At 42.2% G+C, this 23,633-nt stretch overlaps 1 protein-coding gene across 3 annotated transcripts in view; it reads right to left on the reverse strand.

Annotated features, from left to right (window-relative positions):
• ASAP1 (ArfGAP with SH3 domain, ankyrin repeat and PH domain 1) overlaps positions 1–22,738 on the reverse strand; it is a 125,176-nt gene extending 102,438 nt beyond the window's left edge. For all 3 annotated transcript variants that reach the window (XM_084282901.1, XM_084282900.1, XM_084282899.1), the window contains exons 1-2: positions 22,657–22,738; positions 11,729–11,858 (exon numbers count right to left, since the gene is read on the reverse strand). In XM_084282901.1, the coding sequence (XP_084139027.1) occupies positions 11,729–11,858; positions 22,657–22,715 (189 nt within the window). In that variant the 5' untranslated portion in view covers positions 22,716–22,738. The remainder of the gene's footprint in view (positions 1–11,728; positions 11,859–22,656) is intronic.
• Positions 22,739–23,633: the final 895 nt, after the last annotated feature.

A 23,633-nucleotide genomic window follows, 5' to 3' on the forward strand; every position in this document is an offset into this window, starting at 1 on the left:
AGATATTTTAACCAGAAGCTACCATATCCTATATGCATGGAAAAATAATATTTTTTGAAGAAGCTGTCCTAGACGTGCTGAAACAAAGCGAGCAAGGCAGCGTTCGAAGAACTCCAACTGGAATGGAGAGACAAGGAAAGGCAGGCAGTGAATCTGAGGGTCTGAGTCAGCAGCATCTATGACAAAGAGCTTAATTAACCTCCAAAGTGTCAGCAAAGAAATAAATCGCATTTCTTCTCACGTTTTCCCTGCCAGTTCGTACAGCAGCTCCTTCCAAGCACTTTCTGTGAAAGCAATACTAGTTTGGCAACAAGATCAGCACCAAAGGGCTATAAACATTTCTTAAAAGGGAGGTGTTGAGAGAACTAGCATCCTCTTCCCCACAGCTGTACTGGTGAACCAACAGTATCTTGGTATACAAGCTTCTGCAGGTGACCCCCAAAGAGATGCTATTTGTCTTATATACTTAAATCACATCAGCTCTTAAACACCAGTATTTTTTTTTTTCCAAGTCTGTACAGACAGCCCTGGTATGCTAACACTGAAAAAAAAATAAAATAAATGAATAGGTCTTCACATCAAAGAGCTTCTTCTCTCAACCCTCATAGAAAGGGCTACAAGATGCAAAAACAATCCTCCCCCCAAAAGCAAACAAAAAAACAGTGAGAGTGCTGCAAACATGACAACATAGGACAAACTACAACACATATCCCTCTGCTTTGCAAAACCCAAAATGATTTTGCCTAAGTAATTTTCCCTAAGCCATTATCATAAAAGCCTTAATTTTTATAAGGTCTCATACCGAGAACTATTTGTAAAAGAAATCAAAGCATTGTTTACGAGGTTAGGAAAATGTAGTATGCAGGACCAGTTTTACAGTTAAAACCTTCAAGGCAACTTCATTCAACTTTAAAGTCGGCAGAAGCCTTAAGATCACATGATTTAACATCCTGTTAATTAGGCATCTGCAGTGATGCCTGCTGTCTGCTATACTGAGCTCCATTTGAACGGCTAACGAAAAGTGTCAACACTCTTCTAGGGTAAGAGGTTGGATTAGACAACAGACTTAGGATATTCCACTTGAGCTGGCAAAGCACCACCCCTCTTTTAGTTTCTCATTTCCCCCTAATTCTGACACTTAGTGAGGGACAAAAAAAACCAAAATGCAACCAACAAGAACATCTGTATGTCAGTACACCTTACATTTACACCACCTCCTGAAAAACTCCTAGTTTGAAGCTTCAAGAACGCTTACAAGAAGCGCTGAGCGCTACAAGAACACGAGGACGGACAATCACAGCCCCGCACGCTCCCAACGTGGCACACACTTGCCCATCTGCTATACTTTTACAGACCACTTTTCTTGAGTTTCCAGACAATATCCTCACGGATTGCTCAACAAGTCAAGGGACTTGAATTTCCCAGACCCACCCCAGCCTCATTCAACTTCATGAAACTTGAATTTTAATAAACTGTCACTGCAATGGCTATTAACAAATAGCTTTTGAAGGCCGTAAGCAGGCACACTGTCACCACCGAAGAAAAACATAGCTTATTTTAACCTCCCCATTCCATTTTTCTAGCAGCTGTCCACACTTCCTTGACGTCCATTAGAAAACCCAACAGCTCAACTACTTCCAATGCCTGCTTAGAGGCAAGCAGTGCTACTAAAGGCTTCGTAATACTACTTGCCACCTTTAGGACTAAGTACTACCAAGATCAGCACTACGAAAACATCATGCAATACAAATTTGAATATGGCAAAAGTATCCCTTCTCCAGAAAATGTGTAATAACCCAAGTATTGCTTGGACAAAAACAGTCTTCATTAGCTAAAAGCCGAAGTATCTTAGAAACTCAAGTTTCTACACCAGCAGTCACACAATCTCAACCTCTTAAAACAACCTGAATATAACAAATACCAAATTCTGACAATTGCAGTGTACTCACTGAGGTTTAAAGACTGAAATTAATAAGTCAGTTAAAGTAAAATACAGAACTTTGACATAGATATATGAGGAGCAGAGCAGAACAAAAATGTTACAGGAGTCTCGCAATCATTAGGGGGTTTCAAACTTGTTTTAAAGAAATGAAGACTTACCAACCTAACTCCTAATAGTGTCATAACAAGCTCAAACTCTCCTGGCGAACAATCTTGCTGTATTTTCTCCTCTCTCACCCTCCCACCTAAGAAGCTTTTCTGGAGTGCTGTGGAAAAGACTAAGTTTCCTAACAAGAACACACCTTCAAAAGTTTCTGTTTTCAATCCCAAATTCTTGCTTTGTGAGACTCAAAATCAAAAGATAATTTTCCTGAAAAGCAAATTATAACACAAGAGAAAAGGAAATTATTGAACTAAATTCAAGGTTGGTGCTCTAAAACATAAAAACTAGATCATTTTATTCATAGAAGTTAAACCAGCAGAGAGATAATTAAGCTGTAACATAATCATTACTTTTTAGAATAAATTGACTTTCTACAAATGCTGGCTGATCATTTAAAAAAAAATAATCATATCTTTGTCAAACACTCAACAACTCTTGAAACTACTCTTAAAATAATCATATTCCCCTCCCCCAATTTCATAAACGTTGTGAAAAACAGATTCATAAAAATATGATTTCCATAAAGTCCTCTCCCCGCTATTTCAGTAGTCCGTCATCGAAGGAAAAAGTTACCAACCTTGCTTCCATTAGTTTCACTAGGTTTAAACATGTTTTTGTCAAAAACAAGCTCAGCATAAAGTTTTAGTTGAAAAACACAAAAACACATTCATGAAGCTAAGTAACTAATTTATTCTGGCTACGTATCTTCTAGAAGATTAAGTGATGCAGCCCAAAAAAAGTTAAGGAGGACTACATTTACCATCAAACAACTTTACGGAGGACTACTTTTACTATCGAGTGGAGTTTTGAAAGTCTCTGCCGCCAGAAATTCCAGCCTGTCCAGACAGCTGTTCACCAGATTCATGATTCAGAAAAAAAAAAGACGAACAAATCCAAAAACCAAAGACCCCCCACACTAATCAGATTTCACAGCTTCCACGTTTCCTCCCATTACATCCCTGAAGACAGAGATAATGGCCTCCCCTTAGCCTTGTAAGTTTGGGGAGGCCAGCATGAGGATGACCTTCATCACCCCAAGAACGCAGTGATGACCCACGTTCACCTTGTCATCCACCTGTGTCCAAGGATTATTTTTTTCAAGCTTTTTTCTTGGAAAGCTGCCTCCTAGCCAGTCCCAGCCTGATCTGGTGCTTAGGGACATGGTTTAGTGGGTGACATTGATAGTAGGGTGATGGTTGGACGAGATGACCTTGAAGGTCTTTTCCAACCTTAATGATTCTGTGTATTTTTTTTTTTATTTTTTTTTTTTTCCTGGTACAGGACTTCAAGTTTTTCTTCACTCAACTCCCCCAGGTCCCTCCTGTCAGGCTCATCCAAATGGTGACTGCCTTCCAGCATAGCAACCAACTTGGCACCATCCAAATGTGCTTGTTGGAGACCACACTCCAGGTCATCATCCAGACTGATGACAGTCACCAAGTCATACTGGCCCCAGAACAGGTCCTGGAGCGATGCCACTCAGCCTGCCACCATAAGGACTTTGCTTCACTGACCAACAGGCCCTGGGCTAGGTAATCCAGCCAACTCCCCACACGCCCTAATGCCATCTTACCTGGTCCGTATCTCACCAATCTGGACAAGAGGACATGATAGCAAACCTGTCAGAGGCCTTGCATTCCTACAGGCTTAGTTTGCAGCATCAAATTAGATTTTTAGTTCTTAGACAAGGGGGAAAAAAAAAAAAAAAAAAAAAAAAAGAACAGATCCCTGGCACTGATATTGTAGAAATATTTCTAGCTGAACAAGCTAAGACTCCGTTACCTATTAATAAACACAAATTTGTGCACCAAAAAGACTTCTGTGTTTCTCCTGATAACAAATGCAATAAGAAGGATAAAAATAAGTAAGGTCAAGATAGAGGTGGCGATTAAAAAGGGGACAAAAAAGAAGCATACAACCTCTGGCTTAACCATAGGAATGACCTTCAGGCCTGTCCTTTCACCAGAGTGAAAGAGAGACTGTGTGTGTGTGGCCATGTGGTCCCAACAGGGTTTTGTTGCTTTTTCACAGCAGCTTTAAAGAAAAAGTTTCCCATATTCATCACAATTAAATCCACTGTTGTCCTCAAAAATCTCACTTGTCACACTGCTCATACAAAACCTCAGCATTAGCCCACAGGTATTAAAAAACCCACACATACAATGCAGATCAATACTGTCACTTCAGAAAATAGAATATAACTGCTGCACTTTTGAGCAGGGACTCGACTTTCAGCTGTATTCCTTCAGAAAATAAAACCCCTGCTATCATCTCCGGAGTTTCTCTTTCACACTTACCAATAACGTTTAGGCTTCTCAGCCAGCATCAATCAAACCTGACAAAATAGTCCCCAAGATCAGTACCAGAGCACACAATATTAACTGGATTCTGAAAAGTTTCCCCTGAAATATAAAAATGTGCTGTTTGTTTATGGCACTTTTTCAGAGCATTTTTGTATCGCCTACCTCTGCACCTTACAATACTAACAATTAGTAGTTTGGGCTTGATTCTGCCTAATGATTTTGTCACAAGGTACTATTCAAGTCTAAAGTTACATTCCTACAGTTCTCTCCTGTAAATTTGTTTCATATTTGTTTTAAAGAATTATTGCCTAACACTTCCATTCACTATTTCAGAAGTCACAGTAGTTAGCAAATGAAATCAGTCAATGTAATTCTGTTTCAAATTATTCACATTCAGTCTTTCAGTGATGCCATGGCTAGATTTAAAACATATTAAAAAAAAAAAAAAAGTGCCTTTTTTGTTTTTAGTAATAGAAGACCATTTCACTAGACTTCAGTCTGTATACGAGAACCAACTTTAAGCCACGTAACTTTAAGTAGCTCTTTTCTCAGTGAGGGCTCAATGTAGAGCCCAAGTTCCCATGACTACATGCTACACCCTCTGTTGGGATTTATCTGAGCAGCATACTGAGCAGAGGGCACCAAAAATCACCTTCACAGCTTCCTAACTGATGAGCAAACATGAAGGCGCCTGTTGGGAGTTCAAAAAATAAAAAGAGGCAGTACTTCTCTAAAAAACATGTGAGCTACCTACCACAAAGTTATAAGTACTTTCGAAAGTGTGCCTAAAATGAATACAAAATCTCAGAAGGCAAAGCTAATTAATCTGCCATGACTGAGACTGTGACTTAGAAAGATTCTGTGATTCTGTGAAATTTTTTTTTTTTTTTTTCCCCTCGCATCAATCAAATTAGGGAAAATGATATTGCCTGCTTATTGTAATCAATTGTTTCAACTACTATCAAATGAAGGGTAAAAAACGATTTCACACTAGATGAAAATGATCTGTAGCATCTAAATGTAAGAGCATCCTCAACTACATTTTTGTGAGACATGCTATTGTAAATATGGGATGTTGCTGTCAATATCATCTCTTTCTTCACCACATCTTCAGTATCATGATCAGGAGTCACTCCCCATGAGCAGACACTGTGGCCTCTGTTTACATTATAGAGCACTCATTTTTACTTCTTTGGTGCAATTTGCCATTCAGTGTAAGAACAGCAATCATTAGGCTAAACTTCATTTATTGGCCAAGAAACATTTTTTTTTTTTGTCTGTGTACTGGGTCTGGCTGGAATGTTAACTTTCCCGGCAGCAGCCCATACAGTGCCGTACTCTGTACTTGTAGCTGGAACAGCAGTGTTATCACACCAGTGTTGTGTCTACTGCTGAGCAGCAGTGGCACAGCATTGGGCCTTTCTCTAACCCTCCTAGGGGGTGGGCAAAAAGTAAGGAGAGAAACATCACTAGGGCAGCTGACCTAAACCAATCAAAGGGATATTCCATACCATGTGGTGTCACACTCAGCAATAAAAGGTGGAAACAGGAAGAAGAGGGGAGGGGTGGGCTCTCGTTGAGAAGACGTCGGTCCTCCTCTCGAACACCGGCTGCGTGCGTTGAGGCCTTGCTTCAAGGACGTGGTCAATCATCGCTCATTTGTGGGAAGTAGAGAGTAATTTCTTTCCTCTGCACTTCCATATAGCTTTCATTTATTTTGTTTGTTTGTTTTCCTCCCTTTTTCCCCTTTCCCTTTTCTTTCCCCTTAGTTAAATTGTTTAGTTCATGGTAGTCTTTATTTAATTATTATAATTATTTCCCTTTAATTAAATTATCCTTATCTCAACCCGTGAGTTGTTCTTTGCTTTACTTCTCCCCCTCCTTATCTAAAGGAGGGGGAGTGAGAGAGCGGTTGTGGGGTTTAGCTGCCCAGCACGGTAAAACCACCACAGTCTGTTTCTTCTAGGATGGTCTGCCACCGAAAGCATACTTCTTCAAAAACTGAAGATTGCTTGTGACCAGTTACACAAGAACCAGATCCTGAGTACAAAGCTCCCTGTGGTGCAAGACTGTTTCTAACTGCCATATATAAAACATTACAAGGTTTGGAAAAGCTGGGTTTTGGTCTGCTGCTGGAGTCTCTAGGACTTTTTTTCATTATTTTATAAAAAATAAAGAAGCAGGATGTTATGATTTATCTGTTGCAGTTATACACAGGTGACCCTTCAATGGAAATTAAGTGATAGAAATAGTAGAAACAATCTTTCACTTCAGACATAAAATAGATCTTACCAGCACAGGCTAATGAACAAAATCTCTGCAGACTGCCAACTAAAACAGAAAGCTGACTTAGAAACAAAACGCTACTGCTCTCTTGCCTGGTTCCATCTGCCTCCCTTGATAGAGTATCTCTGCTTAAAAAGGATCTTCGCTCAGAAAAGCATAAAATCACAGTAGATGAACTGACCATATAGCAGTTTCAGTGCTAACTACAGCTACATGTTTCAAGAAAATTGTGATCAGGCAAAAACCCAGTTCCCTTACCCTTGTTCTACAAGTTTTCCCACGCATTAGATTAAGGGAAATCTCACAGAAACTAAAGTATGAAGGGAAAGTTGCACATGGGAAACTACAAAGAAAGGCTATACACTAAAAACCAACCAAACAAAAAAACCCGCACGCAAATTAGAGTATGTTCCCAACTCTAACCTTACGTAAGTGTTCATGATGATGAAGCACACTGAGAAATCTTCTCCCTTCCAGTTATGTTATATTATACCAAACTGGCACTGTGAACAACAGAATTGGCTGTTTGGCTCCGGCTCAGCCTAACACAATTATTTCACTGATGTAACATGCATACATCTGTTACAAGACCAGTCCACACCAACAGATCTTCCAACCCTAGCAGATCAGCACAATGGAAAACAAAATAAGCAACAGACATTGGGTTATTTTTTTAAACATATCTGCAGCCATATTTTGTATTCCACTCACCAGTTAAATATTTATTAACAAGAGTATGACAAGAGCTAATTTTCAGACAGTGTGTTTTCAGTTTCCAACTTCTCAATGAAGAGCAAAAAAAAAAAAAAAAAAAGAAAGATACATTACTGAAGGTGATCAAGTAGCACAGGAGCACAGCAGTAAAACAAGCATCAGAAGTAACTGTGGCTCTTCCTTGTTATACCAGCAGCTTCCAAATGATCCAGGTACTGCAACTTCTTATCTAGCCAGCCTGCCTAAAGGGAACTTCAGCATTTAAGCTTAACCTCTGTATGTCATGACAATCCTACAAAACATCTGCTTTAGAACAGGCTGGTCATGATAACTGAGTTATCCCTCATGTGTAAAGATGTCCTTTCAGCTGGAGCTGGGGCACAGTGAAATGGTAATCAAGACAGTCTCGTGGAGATCCCACACGTGCAGCACTTATTCTCTGAACAGATGTCATCATTACCTAAAAATCCAAACTAGCTCACGCAGTAATATCAACTCAGGGATTAAAATCCACTCTTCAGAAAATCTATTTGAGTAACAAAGCATGGAACAACTGCAAATATAAAAACATGTTTGGTTGGAACAAAGCAGAGGCTATTATTTTAAGACACTGCATCAGTGATCTGTCTATACCATCTTAGGATTTCCACAGTTTGATTGTTTTCTAAGTGATTAACCACCCATTTAGATAATCCACCTCTTTATGGGAATGGTATTATAAAAGCTTCTCCCACTTTCATGCTGAAATATGAATTTAAAAAATGTCTTCATCATACAAATGCAATGCTATCCTACAGAGAACAACACGGAAAGGAGCAAAGATTTCAGTTTCTCTTGAATTAGACTACAATATATGGTTTTGTTCCTTCCCCTTGGGGTTTGAAAAGAACTCATTATTTTAGCATTAGAAAGAATGAACTTTAAAATCTGTGTTTACTGATGGCCAACAGATAACACTCACACTTATAAAAAGTTATGATTAAAATATTTCTTGTGGCTCTTTGGTAATTACTCAAGCAGTAGATTCCTAACCCCAGCTACAAAGCTGACAGGGTCTTTTTGTTGTTGTTGCTCTGGTGCAACTGGATGACAAAAAGAGTTTTGTCTCTTTAGAAGAAAAAAAAAAAACAACTTGCAAACTTTCAAAAGTTTCAATAGTTTAAACAGTGTGAAACCTTTCTAGTCAATCTGCTACCTACTACCATGTACTTACTATTTTTTTCTCTGAGGATATTACAACAGATTTGAGTAAAGTTTAGTTTTACTATTTAAAAATAAGTCATGCTGAAATCTGTTCAGAAAACCATTCCTGGGCTCCTGATTTTTTGAGGTCTGCCTTTGTATTTTGTTGGGCTTTCCAAAAACTTGCCAAAATTCTAAGGCGTCTTAATTTGTGAAAATGCCTGCGCTGATACTTTACCTGAAAATTGTCCCAAAATTGCATCTAACTGGATCCCAAGTCTAATCTGAAAAGAATTATATCTGGAGAGAGTCGTAACTAGGAGAGAATATGCATCTATCTACCTAGAGAGCTGAATAAACTGTACTTCTACTGGAAGAAAAACAAGTGAGAAAAAAAAAAAGAAAACAACAGCAGGTGATTCCATCATCTACTTTATTATTTCAGAAAACTTACTAATTGTGATTAAGGAACAGTAAATTCACAATTCTGTGGTGCCTTCACAGAACTAGATACAGACGCACATACACAAACATGCAAACAACTATTTCTTTTTTGTCACATTCTTAATGAAAAGGTGGTTTAGTTCTTATCACTGGTCTGAGCTACAGCAAGAATTACCTCAGACTGAGAGGCCAGGAAACAGATCCAACTTCTGTTAATCTGGTTAATTTCCCTAGTGTTTCAGTTCATACAAGAGTTTTAGTTCTGTCTCATTTAGAATAAAGAAAATAATTTGCTTATCCAAAAATGACCTTACAGTCTCTGGGGTAGGTGCAGCTTGTTTTAAATTATGTTCACTTTAACTCAAGCTAAGAGACTTCATGCTGCAGAGCCCTAACAGCACAGAGCTTGACGTTGTCTGCAAAAGCCTACTGAGGCTCCAACCCACATGCAACATTAGGTTAAAAATCAAACAGCTGAAAGGATGGGATCATCCTGTTTGCCTTAATATAGTGGGCTCAGAATTGAAGTTCAGGAGCTGCTTGAAGAGCTCTTCAGTCATCCACGATGCACGGACAATAGCAGCTGTAATAAGAACCACATAACAGCCACTTCAACCGTTCAATTTCAATCCACTGTTCCATATGAATCACAGCCTTGGGTGAGCAGATGTACAGAAACCAACGCAGCTTTAAAGTAGCACCAGGAGAACTGTGTATGCAAGCTACAACTACAATAAAGTCATACAGCCAAAGACTGTAATGGAGCACATCACTCGCCACATTCTGCCCATCTGCATTTCTTCATGCAAATTAATACAGATGAATTTGGGAGAGTTGCAGGTCTTCTGCAGTACCTATCAGCAGCGTATATCTGTATCGTTTCCCGTTAAGTAAAACTTTCCTATACTGACAGATAATCAAAAAAACACAACCCAAGTCCAGAATCAATTTAAGTAGCAGACATTAAATAGAGCACACAAAATAGTTGCAAAAAAGAAACATATGAAATAACGCAAGCACTAGAAGCACCCAGTATTCTCTTCTGCTCTGATTTCTTACTATCAAATCTACCATTAAAACTTTGAAAATACACACAATCCACAGAAATGGTTCAAAAAAAAAAAAAAAAAAGAAACGCTGTATATTTATCTTCTAAATTTAAACTGCCCTCATTTGGTTCTATTTGGAAGGGCATTACCACATTAGTACAGTCTGAGTGTATCTCCCAAATTATAAAAGCATTTTACTGTATTCTTACCCTGAAAGTCACCAGTGATGGGAGAACACACGCTTAACTCTATGAATGCTGTCATCAGTACTAGCAAATAGAGAGTGGCTGTACCTATTCCACATAGTTAAGACCAGGGGGCAGCAATACTGTCAAACACAAAACAGGTTGATTTCTCACAAGTCTACAAAAGCAATTACGGCCTAGTTACAAAAAAAAAAACAGTTACAGGTACGGAAAAAAAGTTGCAGAAGTTAGTCAAAGTTATGTAATTTTTAAAAAATAAGATAAGTGATTTTAAATGCAATCTCACAGTCATTCTATTACCTAGTCAGTTTCTGTAAACAACAGCACTAGGAAAAATTTAAACATGGAAACTTTCTACCAAGCCAATATTAAGCCATTTTAGTCCTATGGTATCCGATTTCCCATATCCAGGACCACCAGAAGAACGCCATGATCGATATCCTTTCCTTGCATGCCAAATACTTTGCTCCTACCAACACATTCAGCAAAACTAAAAAGAATCTGAAATCCATCTCCAAGACAGGCACTGGCTCCTCGAATATCGACAGATACTTGTCAAACTGAGAGCGTAATCCAAAACAAGAACACATTGTGGTTTATGAAGCAACAGCAAAAAACTGTTTTCTTCCAGTGTCGTTAGGCTAGAAACCTTCAACTGAGTGCAGGGTAAGAGATGAGCTACACTTAAAAAGTCCTTTGGAAGACATTTCCTCTTAGCTGCTGACCTAGTCCCTAAGAAATCTCATTGAAACCTCAAATAGGAAGCAATAGCCTGATATCCCATAGAAAGCAGCTCTCTAACTTTGCCTGATGTAATACATACGTTCCCTGAAGCAGGATGGACATTTAAATGACACTAATAATAAGCAAAAAAAGACAACACCGAGGCTTCAAGGTTGAGACGATGAGACAATCTGGCCACTTCTACTGCCTTATTTTGCTCTCCTTCCACCACTTACTTTGCTTTCCTCTCTCCATATTTACCCCTCCATCCTCCACCTCAGCCCTCAAAGTCCCCCTCCAGGTTTCTGCGGTCGGATTTCTGCGTTGCCTTGATCTAACGACACGGGGAAACGTCTCAGGCTCCCAAACCAAACTCAACCTCCAGAACACCCAACACCCACACTTTTTTTTTTCCCCTGCTGCAGCAGCCACCAGGAGCCCGAAGAAGTACGATGCTGGCCCCCAAGTTCCAGCAGCCGCTCCGTGCGCTGGTCTCGAGGATGTGAGGGCAGGAAAGCTTTCTGCAACTGGCTCCACACAAGCGCAAAGTCCCACGACTCAAAGAGCAGAGGAGACTACGTGCATACCAATGCCTCCAGCTCCCGTGGATTTGGGCTGCAAGCGCTGCCCCGTCCTGACGCTCCTTAGGGAAGCTAAAACATTAAACAAGTAAATAAATAAATAAAACGAGGGGGGAGAGCAGCGAGGCTCGGTTACCTCTTCCAGCAGCGTGACCGTGTTCCTGCAGTTCTGCAAGCGGGTGGTGAAGCTGGAGGTGGTCGGGGAGTTGTAATCCTCGGTGGTCTCGGCGATGAACTCCGACACGGTGATCTGGTCCGGCATGATCCTGGGGAGCCACACCGAGCCAAGTTTGTTTTTTTTTTTTTTGGGAGGGGGGGTTGAAAAAAGGAGGGTAAACGGGGGGAAAAAAAAAAAAAAAAAAAAAGCAGAGGGAAGATGTTAAGAGGCGGCAGAGCCCCGCAGCATCAAGGCGGCTGAGTCGCAGGGAGAGGCTGAGCCTCCTCGCCCCCCACACCACCCTCCTCCTCCTCCTCCTCTTCTTCCTCCTCCTCCTCCTCTTCCTCCTCCCGGGCAGGAGGCGAAGGGGGGCGAGGCCCCGCCGGTGGGGAGCAGCTCCCCTCGGCTGCCTGCGGGGCCGGGGCCGCCTGTGAGGAGCGGGAGGAGGAGGAGGAGAAGGGAGGAGGAGGAGGAGGGAGGGGAGGAAGGCGGGAGGGCAGCAACACCCGCCGCGCTCAGCCCCTTTTCCCCCCTCCCTCCGCCCCTCGCTTGTCCCCGAGCTGAGCTTGGGGCTCGGGCGGGAGGAGGAGGAGGAGGAGGAAGAAGAGGAGAAGAAGGGACAGGGGCAGGGGTATGGCGACGGGGGCTAGCGACAAGAGGAGGAGGGGGGGCTCCGCCGCCGCTGACAGTCACCGGGGAGCCGCACGCGCTGCCCTGCGCCCGCCCGCACCCGTTACGTGGGCCAAGGAGGAAGTGCTCGGCGCAGGCGCGCCCGCCCGCCTCGCCCCCTGCCGGGCGGGGAGGTCGGGGAGGGGGGGGGGAGGTTGGTTTAAAATTAAAATGTTTTTTAAATTTCAAATCGGGATGTTGCTAACGTCGGCGTTGAACGAAAAGGCGGCGTGTGTGTGTGTGGGGGGGGGGGGGGGGGTCGGGGGGGAGCAGGCGCGAGAGCGGTGGGTTTCAGAGTGAAAGGAAATAGTGTGAAAATGTGAACTGTGTAACTAATGGGGGGGGGATTAATGGCAAATAAATGCTAACTGTAAAAAGATAAACATTAACCATATAACTAATAGAGGGAAATTAATGGCTTGATATGAGCGATCGTTAATGATTTTTAATTAATAAGATCGATAATGAATGACTTAATTAATAATAATAACAACTGCTGTCGGACTGCTGAGGCTGACCGGCTGTGACATCCCGCTCCCCAGCCCGGTACTAGGCTTGGTTCCTGCATCCCGGCACCAGTGGAGATAAATCCCAGGGGTGACAGCGGGTTTTGTTTTGTTTTATTTTCCCCTCAGTCCATCGTAGGCAGTTAAAGCCCCGATTGGCAATCATAAGCCCTTGTACTCTGGGTGCTTTATGATACAAAGCATGAAGATACCAACTATCGTCCTGCAACTGCACTACTGATAATGTCATCGCTGTAAGCAACCTGTGCTGATTTTTTCCCCTCCTTACAGCCAGGTACTTTTTAAGGGCCCCGCTCTGGCTCAGCACCACTCTGGAAGCCTCCAGCACCGAGCTTCTCTCCCAGTCCCACTTCTGACTGACTTGATGGCTGGGGCTCAATGGCTCCGACCCCAGTGGCAGCAGCACCAGCACCAGCCTGAAGCCCCCATCCCACCCCCAGTATCTTCCCTTTGTGCTGCTCATCAAACCCGCACCCTTTCAAAAGCACTATTTCTTCATAAGTCAAACTGTTAAAATGTCCTTTTTTTTTATTACTGCATCATGGAACTCTGGGAATGGACGGACAGTGATAAGGAGGTTTTATTTTTCCTTTTTTTTTTTTTTTTCTTTTTTTTTTTTTTCTTAAAGCTCAGATTCAGGGCCCCATATGTGCCTTTATAAAGAAGGCTGGGTCTCGGGAGACTCGAGTAATTATGGTCATCTGCCATTTCAGCCTGATTTATTTAATCAGAGTATGTGTTTTCCTTCTCTTTGTATTTGGGATGCTCTCCACAAAAGCCAGAAAATTCAGGACTGGTAAATGCCCTGACATCTGAATAATTGAAAATGAGCAATATGATACAGATACGTCCAATTCCAGGGTTTTAGCATTCTGTACGTCAGCACCTGCTCCTGTGCTACAGCACACTTCGGCTGGTACATGGTTTTCAATGTAATTCTAACAAAACACTCAGAAACAGCTTAAAATACCAACAAGAGGCTGCAACACCTGAGTAAGCATTAAAAGGAGATACCTGCTTGGTTTATACCCATAAAAAATGATGTCACCAGCAGGATTTGCAAGCAGCTCTGCCAGCAAAAATATGACCAATGCTCCAGAGACGTGGGCCTGGCTGTGGTTTCTGTGGCACAGCAGAAGCCCTGCATGGCCATGGGGTTGCTTTTGGGGGTTACTATGGCACCAGTGGCCGTGGGATGTCACAGGGCTATGAGAGGTAGGGTGGGCAAGGGGCGGAGGACACCAAGAAAAGAAGTGCATGGGAGTTGCACTGGAAAAAAAAAATTGAGCGGGTGGAAAAACAGAAAAAAAAAAAAAAAAAGATTGAGAAAGCGAACCGAGTAGGTAGGAAGAAAATCAATTGAGGATCGTGTTCGTAAAAGCAGTGGAGGAGGAAGAGAGAGCAAGGAGATAAAAATGGTTGACAAGATGAGGAGCAATCTGGAAAGGAGAGTGGAAAAGAATGATTGGGGGGTTTGGGCCAGGAAAGGGTTGTTAGAAGAAGTAAAAAGAGCTATTCCAGCATGCCCAGCATGTCTGGATACTGGATAGCCGATGGATATGTCCCTGGGGCCAAACAGGGCCTCTGTGGTCACCCTGGGTGACCCATGGCACCCTGCGGGCCATGGCCTATCATACAGCTCTCCTTGCCTCAGGCCCACTGCCCAGGGCCACTGCAGCCAGGGACCTGGGCCTCCCCTGACAGATTTCACATGAGGGTAAATCCATGACAGCATTTATCCGGGTTTGGTGAGCTGAGTGCTCCCACTGCAACGTGTTGCTTTGTTCTTCCTCAGGTTGATACTACTGGGCTTATGCACCGGTCTTTGGATGGTCTTTGCTCTCCTAGGCAGACTTTTGCCCGTAGAGTGTGTACAGATTTCAGGAGGGATGGGTTCTTTAATCCTACTGAGAGAAATTTAAACCTTGGAGCTGAAGAGCATTGAAGAGGAAAGGAGACAGGGCAGGGGAACTGTAGCAGCAAAGAGTGGCAGGAATGAAGGCATAGCTGGGCAGCTTATGTGTTTCCTCATCAGGCAAAAAAAAATGATCATCTGACATAAAATATTAAATATATAAAAAGCAGAGAGAATACAGAAGAATACCAGGAAATAAGGAGAAAAGCACAAGGCCTAGAGATGAAAAAGTTGCCACTAATGATAATTGCCCGGTAGTCTGTTTTTTTAACTGTTCTGAAATTGTTCGCTTTTTCCTTTATAAAGAATGTGGTGCTCTGTTCTGCTGCTTTGAAGCAGCAGTTGATATTTCCCCATATAAATGCTTGTATAGAAAATAACCCTATGGGCATGACCTCTTTAGGCTTAGATTATCTCCCCGCTTAAACTCAGTAGAAGCAGGATTAACTAATTAGTAGCATGTTAATAAAAAATAAATGACACAATTTGCCTATCAAAATGTGCTTATATTTAACCTAGTCAAATTATATAACTGTTTCAGATATCTTTTGGTGGATTTCAGATTTAACCATGTTTCCTGTTTTGAATGCGATCAGCATCTGAGATTTACTTCTAAATGTGTAAGATGCACCTCTCTATAAATTGTCACTAACTGAAATCACTGTTTCACTTCACAAATGCCAAAGAATAATCAGCAGAGTGTGAAAGTTATATTTCACGGCGTCTGCTCTAACGATGTCTGCGTCTGGGCTCCGGGGGCAGGCTCTGCTGCAGCCTTGTATCATGCAAGGCTTGCCAGCAGCAGCCACACTTATCTCACTCCTCTCAGTTCCCTGAAGGGAAAGGCATCACTGTGTCCATCCTCGGACATGGTAGCACAGGTAAGAAGGGTGCAAGCAGCCCTGGAAACACAGCTTTTTGCTGGATGATACATCACAGTCAAGGAAGTTGTGCTGTTCTGCCATCCCACCCAGTGATTCAGTTTGCAAATCCGTTTGATTCCTTTGGCCTTTCTTACCATGACTGCCAACAGGAGAGTTAATTACAGCTATAAGTGCATGTTAGCATGTTGATAATATTTCTGCAGGATTTGTGATACCACACAAATACTGCTTAGGGAGAGGCTGAACAACATAGCAACACCAGCAGAAATTACTAACGCAGGTGTTTTGCAATCAGCTGAGTAGCAACTGTGGCATTTTTCATTTTATAGTACTCCAGTCATCGTGTATTTAGATTGAGATCAACAGCTCATTCACAAGAGCCAAGCAGTAGTCATCAGGTGATGATGACTGTTATCATTGCAAACTTTCAACCACCACGGATATGGGCCAGGGGTGAGCAGCCACACTGCGCTTGCACAGCTCCTCATGGCATCAGCCCCATTAACTGCTGAAACCACACAGTGGTGTGAAAGAGAACAGGAGGATTATCTTTCTACTAGATAGAGGAGGTTGTGGCTCCCCTGAAAGCAAGCAGGATGTATTTTTGGTCGTGTAGCCATGCAAAGTCAGCTCTTCAGCACTGCCGTGCTACAGCGCGTGGCAGGGCTCTGCTGGGTGTGATCATGCAGAGAGCAGCCCCAGGACCACCCCAAGGCCACTGCTGCCTGCTGCAGGGAAAACAAGCTGGCAAACACACCTCAGGTGTGGCAGCCTCCAGGTTTTGGGAAACGAGCTTGACCTGGGTCCCTGGCTGGGTGCCAAAACCTCTGCCGAGCATGCTCAGACAAGCTGCCACCTGCATCATGTGCAACCTGCCAGCGTGACTGTGAGAAGAAGGAAATTGCTGTGTGCATGGCTGCTATGTGGATGGCTCTCCTTCCCCAGTATGGACACAGTCATGCCAGGATCTCACATGTCAAATCTGCTCTTTTTATTTTCTTTCCCAAAAAGATTATGCCACTTGGTGCCTACATTCGTTTCTTTACTTGTGAGTTTCCCATCTTGGCTATTACTGCTAACAAAATTAGTGTAGATCAGGCATTAATGTTAAATGAAAACATCAGATCATTGCAATGCGTATGTCTTTGTTAGTAAACTATGTCGTTGTTCTTGTTATGCTCCTTAGCATCTTCATGAGCACAGAGAGTATCAGAATAGCAACAGAAGTAGAAGAGTGCTAAAACCCATCAGGAAAATATCCTTAGGCTATATTACTATACTACACTGATATTCTGGACAAATCTGTGCTTTGGTGTTATATTCATGCATTTCAGCTAAACACAGCAGTCAGTATTACTTCTCATCTTCTTAGCTCCCCTGACTCCCTCTATGGAAGCACTGTGTGGACCAAGGCCACCATGGTGTCCCAACACCCAAGTGAATTGTCTCATAGAATCACAGAATAGTTTGGGTTGGAAGGGACCTTAAAGATCACCCAGTTCCAACCCCTCTGCTATGGACAGGGACATCTCCCACCAGACCGGGTTGCCCAAAGTCCCACCCAGCCTGGCCTTGAGCACCTCCAGGGATAGGGCAACCACAGTGTCTATGGGCAGCCTGTGCCAGGGCCTCACTGCCCTCTGAGTGAAGAATTACCTCCTAATCTCCAATCTAAATATCCCCTCTTTTAGTTTAAAACCGTTCCCGCTTGTCCTATCATTATCTGGCTGAGCAAAATGTTGCTCTCCATCTTTTTTATGAGCCCCCTTTAAGTACTGAAAAGCTGCAAGAAGGTCACCCTAGAGCCTTCTTTTCTCCAGGCTTAAGAGCCCCAGCTCTCTCAGCCTGTCTCCGTAGGAGAGGTGCTCCAGCCATCTGATCATCTTCATGACCTTTCTCTGGACTAGTTCTAACAGCTCCACATCCTTCTTGTGCTGGGGGTCCCAGACCTGGACGCAGCACTCCAAGTGGGCTCTCACAAGGCCAGAGCAGGACAGACCCATGAGGGACACCACTTGTCACTGGCCTCCACCTGGACATAGAGCTATTGACCACCACTCTCTGGGTGAGGCCTTCAGGCCAATTCTTATCCACTTGCATTTTGTCAGTTTGATTGAGCCTCCCTGAGAGAACGTGTACGCCAATTGCTGTTGTTACATTTTTGTAAGTTTATTCTCAGATAACTTTTGACAAAATTAATTGGAAATGCTCTTTTAAATGTATGGCCATAAGTATTAGAGCAAGCACAAATATTTCTGATTCAACACGTCTTTGAGTTGAGTGTTGGGTTTAGGGGATAAAAGGAGCTTCAAATCAACAAGAATCTTAGCAGGGTGGGTTTGGCAGCTCACTTTGGAATATCTCCTGCATTAAAACTCAGGAATCATTTTTTGTTAATGGAACTCCCATAGCTTTGTTATAAAAAATAAGCCCACCCCATTTACGTAAGGGCATGTAACACCACCCCTTGGTACTTCAGCTGGAAACATTCAGTCAGGAGAAGGTTCACCTCCAGGAACAGCGTCCTCTCAGAGAACGGTCCCATCGGCTAACTGAACCTTGTATGAAGGGTAGCAACTGCATTTTTTAACCTGCAGCATGTTTGCACTTTTAATATCACATAAGTGCATGATGTACTCACAGGAAAAGGCAAAGTCTATTTTAGACAGCAAAGCCTACATCACACATTGTGACTGGTGCTAATTTGCTTGAAGGGAACTTGCATGGTAAACTGCAAGTGGTTTTACTTGAGAAAGAAGGCTGTTGAATTTGACATTTGCAAACAAATCTTTAAAATTATTATATTATTGGGACAGAATAGTCAGGTAACTTTCCGGTCAAGGAAAACCATTCATATCTAAATAATTTCTGTGCATGCAGAAAAGCAGACTCCAGATCCAGCAAACATGCTGATTGCATTTCTGTATTTTTAAGCTACAGTGTCCTTTAATTTGGCTCATGAAATACATGAGCTGCATCAACAATTACTGTTGTTGCTGTGACTGTTTTGAATACAAGAATCAGCTGATTTCAATTTTAATACTGGCATTTCCAAGCATTTGTCTTCATTTGATATTCAAAAGTAGGTAAGAAAAGATAAGCAACTGTCTTAGAAACTACAGTATTCATTTAAAAGTATGTTAGCATAAGCCCTGGTGGCTTAAACAAAAAGTTCATTCTGCATTCTTTCAATATTAATATGATAGCAAAAAGAAAACCCATTGTGTTCTCATTATATGTGACATTTTGGTTACATTTGTGTTTTTAACACTATATGTGCCAAATGAAAAATCCAAACATATAACTGAATGATATATTTTGCATCTTTTTTGCATCAACATTTGCATGTTACTTGAATGTCCTGTGCAAGGAGCTGAACTGAATGAGAGGTAAGCCCAAACAGCTATCTCAAAGGCCAGCTGAAAATATCAGCACTGAAAACTGAGCATAGCATTGAGTTACGCAAGATTAAACCAACTAATTTGCTGATTCAGTTTTGCCTTTGTTGTTTTGGTTTTGTCATGCAAGATCAAGAGCCATGCAGACAAACACGTAACAGCATTCTGGGCTCACAGTCACAACAAGAAGTTCTGGAACCTCTGCAGCCTCCAAAGGGAAAAAACAGCAAAATGTCAGCCAGCAGCAAGTGGAAGCAGGCTGATGATGGAAGGGATACCCACTTTTTGTTGCAGGTGTGCTGAATTTAGTATTTTTGTTGCATGCAGGGTTTTTTGTTGTTAGAGATGCTCATTTATGAAACCTTACTCTAGTTCATCAGATGCATAGTACTGTGTGTGTTAGGAGGCATCAGATTCAAACACAGCCCTTAAAACATCTACAGAATATAAAAACCCAGCAGTATATTCTTACATAAGTACCATGTTTTGGAGAGTTCAAAGAGCTCAAACTCTTGAGAATGTCAGAGGAGCCTCTGGCATATGTAACCCTTGTCTGTGGTGCAAGTGATAGCCTGCTCCTTGCTGATGGAGACAACCACTCTTGGGCTGCTGGCCCTATGGGAGCTGCTGGCCCAGCAGGACCTGCCAACATGTGCCAGTGAGGGTGAGAACCTGCAGGGGAAGCCTGTGCGCGGTTATCCTGACCATGACCGAATGCTTGGACGGTTTTTGGGAAGGGCATAGCAGACACATTTGAAGGCAGCAGGAGGAGTTAAATGTTGGTTAGCATGAGAGTAGGGGTTGCAAAGCACAAGACTAAGCCAGTGTAGCATGAAGGGGAACTCTGTGATTAAACCAAGAGAAATGAGTCTGTTAAAAGCAAGAATCAGTAGTAGCTGAATACGTTTTTTAAATATGGGAAATAGCAATGACTAAGACTGTTACTGCAAAAAAAATGAACATGTTGCAGGGCAGCTGGCATAGCAGGCTCTCCAAAAGAAAAAGAGAATGAAAAAAAGCCTCAACCCGCACTGCAAACATTTCAATATTTTCTGTTTCCCTCTGGAAATGATATAGCTGTGTCATTATCCAGGCACAGTTCTGGTTCTACCTAAGCTGCTAGATGTATACTGATGGCAGCATGAATCTTGCCTGCAGTGAAACTGGAGATTCAGGCCAAAATGAACCTGGGAAGCAGTTTGAGGACTAAATAAAGGCTCTGTAGACCTGGTGGTATCTTGTCCTTGAGCTGCCACTCGCAGCTGTGACATGGCATTTGATCACTGTGTGCATCATTTCTCTATCTGTGGAATGCAGACAATTGCATGTATTTTTCTGGGTGAAAGCACACTAGGCTCTCCAGCTGAGCAGTGCTATAGCAGGACTGAGTATTTTTATTGTAGATTTTATTGCATGAGTTTTAAAAAACAGCTGAAGAATGAGAAGAGCTCTCAGGCCAAACAATTTCATCAACATTTTATTGGACAGACAAAAAGGATTGGCAGGCAAATAAAAGGACTGCTTCTACTAGTTGTTCATGATGTGAAAACATAAAGGAAATAGAGAGTTTAATTTTTTTTGGGGGGAGGGTGGTGGGGGCTGAACTTCTGCTGTGCTAATCAGATGCATCGAAGTCATTTGCAAATGTGCACATGTATGGACCTACTGAGCTGAAGTTCAAAGGCTGGCTTATAGTGTTGACTGAACATAGTTTGTTTAATGCTCAAAGGATTGTCATCAAGCAAAAATGGCTCAGTTTTAAAATTAGGGTCTGGACATTTGTCTATTAAAGCATACGTTTGAATGTCATCTTTGTGGGGTTCCCTTAAAATCCAGAACAGCAGACAAGTGTCTGGAAACTTTTGGAAGCTGGTCTTGCCACATGGACCTAGTCCCATTGATGCTAAACAAAATAAAGAACCTCAAAATTTTAGTCTGGAATTCCATCATAGCATCCCCTCTCTCTGTCTACTTATTTGCTTCTACTTTTACCCATTTTAGGTCACTAAAAAAGAGCTTGCTGCTTCCTAAGTTAACTGGTTTTCCATTGACTTCAGTGGAGCATGGTCATCAGCCCATCCATCCTGCCCCTAATGAGTTTTTTTAATGCATTGCCAATACCATAAAATTCAAAAAGGGAGCAGGAAGGGTTTCAAAATTCTTTTCTGACAAGTTTTGTGGGAAGATAAATGTGAGTGGAGAGAAAAAATATTTATTGTCTCCATGGATAGAAAAGCTTTGCCCTCATCTTGCTCTTTATCAAGAGAACGAGTATAGGAAGAGGATCCTGTGAATGTCTCAGTCATGAGAAAAGTCTCACTAATGGTTTGCAGCTTCCTGGGAGCTGCAGTCAAGAAAAAAATCCTCAGGAAACCAGGTTTCATTAATTTCAATGATTTTACCACTACTTATTTGCTTGTTTGTGGTTGTACTTTGTTTTATTCCTGCAAGAAAATCTAGGAGCAGTATGACTCAAAAAAGTAAGTCCTGTTTCAAAATCAAGTGGAAATATCAAGCTTAATAGCTTCATACTTTTCAAAAGATGATTGTTTGACTTCTGGACTCTTGCTTATTTAGGCATTATGGGCTTAAAAAGGAAAAAAAAATATATGCATATGCTTTGTGTGACAAAGCAAATACACCAAAGGAAGATTTATTCAGTTTTCAGAAGATCAGCAGCAGTGATTCACCCTTCTTGGCTGGGCTGGAGTGCAGTATGGCCAACCTTTCCCCCAGGGACGAAGAGAAGATGAAAGACCCACACTGCTGCCATCCCCAAGCGGGGAGCAGTGACCTGTGCCAGGAGAGCTGCATCCAGAGCACCAGGTACAAAGCAAACTAAAGCCTCCACTGCAAATGTTGTTGTTGTAGGGGGTTCAAGTCAGGCAATCCAAATGCCATTTTAGTGGTTCAATGAAATACAGTAAAAGCTTTAAAACAAGAGCACTCACCATCCAGAGACTGAATAAACAAAAGCATATTTAGACAACTGTGTGCTATTCAGCGTTTTGCATCACAAGAAGAAGAGAGTCTCTCCTCTTTCAAGCCCCCGCACAAATCCTGCCATAGATTTTGCAGGCTGATCTCAGAGATGGGTTGTTTGCAAAGTTAAAACAACATCAGTTACCAGATCTGGACACTTGAAAGGAGTTACAGAGTGTCATTTTTATACCCTCCCCTCCGCATCCAACTTTGAAATCTATGAAAGCAAAGCAAAATACATAATAAATATTATCGTTTGCTCCAGTACTTGCGAAGGCAGTCAGTGTTTTCTAAGGATTTACTGATTTGTTCGATTTTTTGATCCTTTAAGGATCAATAGGTAAGATATTTTCTGAAAAACACTTTCTGGTAACATCCAAAGTGGCATTTAGCAAATAAAACAAAAGCAAAAAACTGGCAGGTATTGAAATTGATAAAACCAATTTCTTTGGGGCCTATTTTCCACATTTTTTGGTCTGCTTTTTACACTTCAAATCTGGTTACTTATACTTATGTCTTCCTTCTTCCTTACCGATTCCATAATGAATCTCTTGAAGAAAAACTTGAAAGCCTGGAAGCTGAAGATCTCATGTCTCATCTGTCACGACCAGAAACCTACCTAGATGAGGAGAAAAGATGGCACAAATAAATAAAATTGGCCAAAGCTGTGGGACTGACAAAGTCACTTATTCAAACAGTTTAAAGCCACGTTTATTAATTAATTCTTCAGGGACAGCAATTTATCCTATGGTATTTGATTACTGTATTTGATATTGTGAGTTTCATTAGAGTAAACAGACCCATTAGAAACCCGCTGAGAATAGCACCTTGTGAAAAGTGCTACGTCGTGAGAGCTTCGTTTAGCTGACTGGGGAAACTCTCAGTGTGTAACTAAAAGTGGCAGCACTCGCTCAGCTGCTGTGTGTGCATGGCAGTGAGCACTGCCTGTCCTGGCTGTCTGACACTTCCCTCTAGAAGACCCTGTTTTCAGCTATAACTTCAGTTTAACCGCTCAGGCTGAAAATTTCCATGTCAAATGCATGCAGCAAACTTTTTTTTTTTTTTTTTTTTTTTTTTTAGTGGGGAGTAAGGGGCAGATATGATTTGAAGGACAAAGAGTTTGGGTGGAAAAGTGATGTGGAAGGATGGATGCTGCATGTAGGAGAGGGGACGAGGGGATATGGTTGTGCCAGGACATGGACTAGTAGTTCCAGACCCTTTAATCAAAATTCTTCCCTGCCACATGGAAATGGTCCATACTATTTCCAGTTTAAGACTTGTGTTGCTGTGGGGGCAGGAAAGCGATGGAGATGCTGCAGAGCCTCTGGAGGAGGTAGACAGGACGGGGACACTTCAGCCACTGGGCTGAACTCCACATTAGGTCCAATAGAGGGAGGCTGCCCCAGAGCACAGCCTTCAGTCAAGCACCGAGCACAGCCATACATGACCAGACTGCCCATTTCCATCCGAGCACCCCACTTAATTCCTCCGTGAGTCTTTGTTTTCCTC

The sequence above is a fragment of the Netta rufina genome (assembly GCF_964035555.1).
Source record: "Netta rufina genome assembly, chromosome: 2".
NCBI lineage: Eukaryota > Metazoa > Chordata > Aves > Anseriformes > Anatidae > Netta > Netta rufina.